The 7,531-nt window shown below is 35.8% G+C and overlaps 1 protein-coding gene across 1 annotated transcript; it reads left to right on the forward strand.

The window, feature by feature from the left end:
• Positions 1–1,677: 1,677 nt before the first annotated feature.
• Positions 1,678–6,415, forward strand: LOC104240934 (protein CHUP1, chloroplastic-like). The gene is made up of 7 exons (XM_009795838.2): positions 1,678–2,920; positions 3,187–4,074; positions 4,298–4,429; positions 4,757–4,938; positions 5,058–5,169; positions 5,636–5,779; positions 6,040–6,415. The coding sequence occupies exons 1-7, from the start codon at positions 2,177–2,179 to the stop codon at positions 6,118–6,120; spliced, it is 2,283 nt and encodes a 760-aa protein (XP_009794140.1). The 5' UTR covers positions 1,678–2,176; the 3' UTR covers positions 6,121–6,415.
• Positions 6,416–7,531: the final 1,116 nt, after the last annotated feature.

Below are 7,531 nucleotides of genomic sequence, written 5' to 3' on the forward strand. Positions count from 1 at the left end.
GTGATGAGGCAAAACATGGCGCGACTTCAGATTTCCAAAGACATCGCTCTTGATAGGAAGGCGTGGAGGTCGAGCATTAGGATTATAGGTTATTAGGAGTAGGGTGTCAATGGTTCGGTTCGGCCAGTTATTTTATAAAATTTGTACCATACCAATTTTTCGGTTATTCTATTATGTATAACTAAAATTAGACTTTTCGAAACCATCCCAATCATGTCAGTTTCTCTTCGGTATCGGTACGGTTCAGTTAATTTTCGGTATTTTTTTAATATCATGTAAAATTTACCAGTAGAAGTAGAATTACAATAACATACGTTCTTTTATAGGACTTAGCAAAACTCTCTAGACATTTTTACTGTTTAAAGGGTGATGAATTAAAAAAAAAGTATGGCTAGAGTATAGATCCATCAACTATTCTACAACAGCGTAAAAGAAATCAAACAAAGGCAAAGAAAATATTAATTACACGAGTTGATAGATATACCAAGTTGGGACTCAAGAATAAAGTCTATAGAAGATTAAATATTTAAAAAGACAAATCTAAATTATATGACAGGAAACATATTCAATACATTGTAGTTTGCTACTCATAATCGCTAGAATACTTTGTGTCTTGCTAATAAAGATACTTGAAATAACTTAGTTTAAGTAGAAGTAGCATAATAGGTTTTAGGAATTAGTATTTTGAGTTTAATTACTTGTTGGCTTGTAATAGTTTTCATAATTCCAAGGCTCAAAGAAAATTTAATGCATTATTATTTTTAAACTTACTAAATAAATATATTTTCTACATGTAAAATTTATTCGGTACGGTTCAGTATTTTTTCGGTTTATTTTTATAAAATAAAAAAATTACCCTAATTATTGGTGCGGTTATATATTTATATAAAAACCTACGATTTCTTAAAAAGAAACCTAAAAATCGGTTCGGTGCGGTACGGTTCGGTCGGTTTAGTCGGTTTTCGAATATCCATTGACACCCCTAATTAGGAGGGAGTCGAGCAATTCTCTACTTTGTATCGGATGCGGGGCTACACTTATAGTGTTTCGCTTGGGATGTTAGTGGTTTATGTAGTTTCCACACTATTTTCGTTTTTTTAATTTTTCCCCCATAGTTCTATGGCATTATAACTGGTTATTGGTATTATTTTTCCATCTATTTTCTGTCTTTTACGATGTTGATATTATTTTTCTGGCTCTTGTTGTTGTCACTAATCTATTTTTTATTTTCGTCTTCTTGAGCCGAGGGTCTTTCGGAAACAACATTTCTACCCATGAGAGATAAGGTTTACGTATATTCTGCCCTCTCCATACTGGGTTGTTTTAATATATCACTTGAAGTTATGCTAAAAATGAATGACATACGTGATATGTTGCTAAAGTGAGATTCTTTTGAAGCTAAATTTGACCTTTGCATTTAATAGTTTGAACTGGCTTACGTATAAGGTCAAGCGCGGGAGTCGACCGTTGCAGAACCTTTTTCTATGTTGGAAATCTCAACCGTTCCCAACGCAAGCCGGTGGGACCAACTAAAATCGACGGCTAAGATCAATTATATTTACTATCAATACATGCAAATCTCTGGGGGAAATAAAAGAAAAAAGGAAAAAAACAAATTCAAATTTCAAAATTCAAACGGCCATTAAAGCTGCGACAATCCTCCCTTTTTTTCTCTCCCAAGCATAGTGTAGTGAATCCTCAAAGTGTGAGCCTTTTCTTCCACCATTTTCAGCTCTCTTTAACTAATGATTTGTCTCTTCAAAAGTCATCAAAGAGGAGCGTCTTCTTTGGACGATCAAAAGACAATAAATACTCATAGTGAAAAGATTTAATTTTTGTAGGTTTTTAGAGTAGTCAAAATTGAATTTTTAGTGAAACCCATTTAATTCTTCAGCTTATCCAAAAGCTTTATATAATGGGAAACTCTTGAACTTTTTGAGGTTTTACACATATCGAATTGAGTTTCTAGAGCTGAATATATGGTGGAAAAGTTTTAATTTTGAGCTCCACATTATGGTCTAGTTACTTTTCTGAGAAAACCCATATAAATCCTTCATTTTCCAAAGTTAATATGCAGTGGAAAAGTTTTAGTTTTGAGCTTCAAACTAAAGAAACCCATAATTAAGTTATTCAGGGTTTTGAGTATAAGGGGGTGGAATCTTTATAGTTATTCAGAATGGGGGAGGAAAAATCATCTGAGAATAGAGTGAAAGCTTCAAAATTTGGTGATCAAAATAAGGCACCGAAGGGTAGTAGTAATAATAGCAATGCAAAAGGGAATAGTAGTAATCTATCAAAGGTGAGATCTTCATGGGGTTCTCATATTGTGAGAGGTTTCTCAGGGGATAAAAAATCTAAGTTACATACCACAATTCATGCAAGGAAAGAGCCACTTTCTGTCAACGAAAACTCGAACCAAAAGAACTCTTCTGGGCTTTCTCAGTCAAGGGTGAAGAGGTCTTTAATGGGAGACTTGTCATGTTCAGCCACTTCCACTCAAGTTCATCCTCAAACAGTTAATATCCAAAGGGCTAAATCTTCTGGTTCGCGTGATCTATTCAATGAAATTGATCATTTGAGGAGCTTGTTACAAGAATCAAAGGGAAGGGAATTGAAGTTGCAGGCAGAGTTATCAGAATTCAAGAGGAGTCCAAAAGTTGTCGAGCTCGGGAGGGAACTGGAGTTGAAGAAGAGTGAGATTGATAGCTTTGTGAAGAAAGTTGAATTGCTGGAATGTGAAAAGGCAAGGCTTACTGATCAACTAGTTTCTTTGAGTGCTGCTCTAGAGAGGCAAGATGAGATATCCAATAGGGAAGAATTCAAAAGTGTGACTAGTTTGGAAATGGAGGTTGTGGAGTTGAGGCGCTTGAATAAGGAGCTCCAGCTTCAGAAAAGAGATATTGCTTGTAGGCTTTCTGAGGTACTTTGACTGCTTTGTCTATAAAATTATTCAGTTTTCATTTCAGTTTTGAAATCTTGAACTTGCAAAACCTTGATAAAGTGGCCATAGATGTCTTTCATGCATAGTTTTCTCTAGTAGTTTGTTAGTGAAATACTGAAAAATGTGGTTCAAACTTTATCTTGTATTTTCATGCATAGTGCAGGAAAAAATGAATTTGTACAACAATTGAAATTGGTTGGCTTGATTATATCTTGTTTCTCTTTGTTTCATTTTATTCTTATTAGGGGGAAACAATTGAGAATATTAAAGCAGAGGCTTCTTTGTTGAGACACACAAATGAAAACCTTTGCAAACAAGTTGAGGGTCTTCAAATGAATAGATTGAATGAGGTTGAGGAGCTTGCCTACTTAAGGTGGGTGAACTCATGTTTGCGTGAAGAATTGCGCAATTGCTCGTCCACGACTTGTGATAAGACTTGTAGTCCTCAAGGCAGTGAGAAAAGTAGGGAATCACTTTGCTTGTCTTATGATCATAGTGATGAGGACTCAAAATATAGTAGCAGCGCTAGGAGGTTAAGCCTTGTTAAGAAGCTAAAGAAATGGCCTATTACCGATGAAGATATGCAACTAGTTGATAGCCCAGATAATACCATTAATCATAGTTGGGAGGATACACAAAGTTCTACTCGCAGGCACTCGATAAGTGGATCAAAATTTTATCTAGAGGACTTGATATATAGTAATAAGAGAAGACAATCTGATGGTTTTATGTGTTCCAAGGAAGTGGAGAAGGAGATTGAGCCTCTTGTTTCCCAACATAAATTAACCACCAACCCTTTGGAGGTGGTTGAGAAACGTGTCTTGCGAATTCCTAATCCTCCTCCAAGGCCTTCATCTGTTGCTTTAAGTGCAACAGAAGGAGAAAATTGTGTTCAAGTTCCTGTTCCTCCACCACCTCCCCCTCCTCCGCCACCTCCTCCAAAACTCGTGGCAAAAACTACAACGGGCACGGTGCAGAGAGCTCCTCAAGTAGTAGAGTTTTATCATTCATTAATGAAGAGAGATTCTAGGAAGGATTCATTAAATGGAGGAGCATGTGATCCCTCAAGTGTTGCAGACGTTCGTAGTAGCATGATCGGCGAAATTGAGAACAGATCATCTTATTTGCTGGCTGTGAGTTCTTTCTGCCTGCTCTTATCATACTATTATTGTCAATATCAATGATCACTAAATTGCACTATAATGACTCAAGATGTCCCAGAACACTTTCCTTGTCCTCCTTAACCATTTATATGATCCATATATGAGGAACTATTTGGATTTTTCCCAAATATTTTCCATTTCAGTCTCTGGACTTTATTTTTCTCCTGATTGCATGTTATTGTTCCACTTGTAGATAAAGGAAGACGTGGAGACCCAAGCAGAATTTGTGAATTCCCTGATAGCAGAGGTCAACCATGCAGTTTTTGCGGATATTGAAGACATAGTTGCTTTTGTGAAATGGCTAGATGATGAACTTTGCTTTCTGGTGAGAATACATTTTGAAATCTTTATTGACTCTAACAATGAAGATACGGTTTCTATTGTCTCATTTTGGAAAAAACTTAGGATCATTCAATTGAAAATGAAGAAAAGAATCTTAGAAGAGTCCCGTTTCGGTCCTAGTTTATTTCACTTTAGTGACATCCAATTCAGTAATCATTTACGAACTGAATCCAGTGTACTTAAATGGCAGTTCCAAGAAAATTCGGCCAATATTGAGGTGCTTTATCTGATACATGTCATATATTAAGTTGGAGGTGCAGCTTATAATTTACTGCTAAATTTTGATCATTACGCTTGCGCTGTTTTGAAGGTGGACGAAAGGGCAGTGCTAAAGCACTTCGACTGGCCCGAGAGAAAAGCAGATACACTAAGGGAGGCAGCTTTTGGATATAAAGATCTTAAGAAGTTGGAGAACGAAGTTTCAAGTTACAAGGACGATCCTCAATTGCCATGTGATATTGCACTAAAGAAGATGGTTTCTTTGTCAGAGAAGTAAGACCTCAAGCTTTGTTTGTAATGTCAGATATGTTATGTTTTGCTCCTTGTCTTTCTGCCTGGAAAGTTTAATACTGATTTTTTTATCTGGTTCAAATTTTATCTTCAAATCACAGGATGGAGCGTAGTGTCTATAACCTTCATCGAACAAGAGACTCATTGATGCGTCATTGCAAAGAGTTCAAAATCCCCGCAGACTGGATGCTTGATAATGGGATACTAAGCAAGGTTCGGCTATTTCATTGTTCGTTTCTTGCTGTTTCCAAATACACAGTCTTGGGTAGATTTAGGTATTCAAATGGTGATAGAGCTTGATTTGAGTAGCCGATAAGATATAACCATTATCAATTAGGTTGCTGAACTGTTTAAGGCATTGTATATGGTTCACCATAGAAGGGAATCCAAACTTTAGGGGAATATGACAAGTGATTTTCTGCCTCCTAGATCTTGTAAGTGTCTTATATGATGATATGGGACAGATGACAAGTTTCAAGATTGCAGATTATCTTATACTACATTCTTTTGCGCCATTTTGAACGTCCAACATTTCAATATTGTAGTTGCTCATATTTGTGCAGTGACCTTTCTTGCATATGTGCATGTCCTCCTTTATAGAATGTTCAATACTTTTTTTCTTGTCAATATGTGTAGTTGTCATTTTGCTGTAGACTTAGTTTTAAAAGAAATTATGCAGATTAAGTTTGGCTCAGTGAAGTTGGCCAAGATGTACATGAAGAGGGTAGCTGCGGAGCTTCAGTCAAAGGGACCATTAGATAAAGACACTTCTATGGACTACATGCTACTCCAAGGAGTGAGATTTGCCTTCCGAATTCATCAGGTTTGTGTTGTAATCGTAGTAAATACTGGCTTTACATTTTCTCCTACCATGATCTTTCACTTTCTCCCTTCCGAATTCATCAGAAGATTGCTAATTCTGCAACAAAGAGAAATAGGAGTACTTAAAAGGGATGAACTCTATGTATAGCAATTGATAACCAAGATTACTACTGATGAAGAATGGATTGGTGGACTGCACTGGTCTTTTTACAAGTTGTTCAAAATGTCATATCTTAGTTTATCTTGTCTTCATTGGTACAGTTTGCGGGAGGATTTGATGCAGAAACTATGCAAGCCTTTGAGGAGCTCAGGGACTTAGCACTTGCTTTGAACAAGAAGTAGAAGATAGACTTAGTGAATAAGTATAATTTTGCCAGAGGGCTTACCATCTCAGTAACCATCAATTTAAGTAATCATATATGTAGGAAACACCAATGATATTCCTTATCATTGGTTACTGGTTTTTTTTTTGTTTTTAATTTTTGATTTGGGTGGGATTCACTCTTGACTAGTGAGCTAAGTTTCGCTTGGAAGCAGGAAGATCTCAAGTTATTGGTATAGTATGTGTTCAAAGCTTGGTGAAAAAGCAGTATGCAAGTTTCTATCAATACTTGACAAGTTTTAAAATGTTTCTATCCTTTGAGTTCTCTAAACATTGACGCAAACACATGATCCTTTGTAGACTAAAAGAGTTGGTCTTAGACTTGGCCAAGACTCAACTAGGAGGTTGTTACTCAAATTAAGGATGGAGGAAGAGATACATTTTATTTGAAACTTGAAAGTGACAAACATAAATATTATTAACATCGTAGTAACTTTTTAAATCATTTACGTATATTAGAGGTAAAAGTGTGATTTCTGAAAACCAATGTTCTAAGTGAGATACATACATTAATGGTATCTCTACACGCATAGCCGGCCAAATTCGCCAATTACTTTTTCTAGCCGATTTACATAAGTTATTCACTAATTATATAATTAAACATATATTATACATGAGTTATACGTATATTATATATTCGTCGTCTATATTTAGTTTAATCACTCAAGTAAATGGCTATTTAGGTTAATTCTTCATCTATTATTGTTGAGTTTTTAAGATAAAATAGGCTTAAAAGAGGGTCAAGTAAATTTCATTTGAGATTCCCTCATTGACAAATGGACATTGTCTCATATTGGAAGAGGAAAATATTTTTGATGGATATATATACAACTGCTTTTCTTCTAGCTCTTAAAGAGTTAAAAAGAAGGCAAACCTCAGGCCGTCGTCGTCGCTTGCTTCGGCTTCGGTCAAATGATCGATTGATTGATTAATTTTTTGGACTATTTTTTTTAATAGTAAATATTAACGTAATATTATTAAATCCGGACGTCCGTTTTCCGTTTTTTATAACGGAAAATTAAGTTCCCCTCCCGTCCGTTGAAATGGAAGAATAAGGTTTGAATTCCCGTTTTATTGTGGTCATGATAGCCCTTCCGAAGAGTCTCAACATATTGGCTATATATATCAGATCATTCTCTCAGATTTTCTATACGAATTTCTGAGTTCTTCTCCTTTCTTCTGTATTGTTTTAATTACTAAGCAACAGTAAGTGTGATTTGATACTGATCTTTGTGTTCGCTGAAACACTGGGGTTTGAAGTACCGCTACACAAGTGTGTAATTCGTTCTATCCTAGGAGGAAATAATACACAACCTTGGGTACTAGGAGGGGATTAAATTCCTAAAGGAAACATTGTGAACTCAGTGGGCT

Source organism: Nicotiana sylvestris, chromosome 2, assembly GCF_000393655.2.
Source record: "Nicotiana sylvestris chromosome 2, ASM39365v2, whole genome shotgun sequence".
NCBI lineage: Eukaryota > Viridiplantae > Streptophyta > Magnoliopsida > Solanales > Solanaceae > Nicotiana > Nicotiana sylvestris.

Bases quoted from the DNA above. Each gene is read 5' to 3' on its own strand.
- LOC104240934 (XM_009795838.2), top strand. From the start codon at position 2,177: ATGGGGGAGGAAAAATCATCTGAGAATAGAGTGAAAGCTTCAAAATTT. The intron at 4,430-4,756 runs GTGAGAATACAT...GCTGTTTTGAAG, and splicing joins ATGATGAACTTTGCTTTCTG to GTGGACGAAAGGGCAGTGCT. The intron at 5,170-5,635 runs GTTCGGCTATTT...GAAATTATGCAG, and splicing joins ATAATGGGATACTAAGCAAG to ATTAAGTTTGGCTCAGTGAA.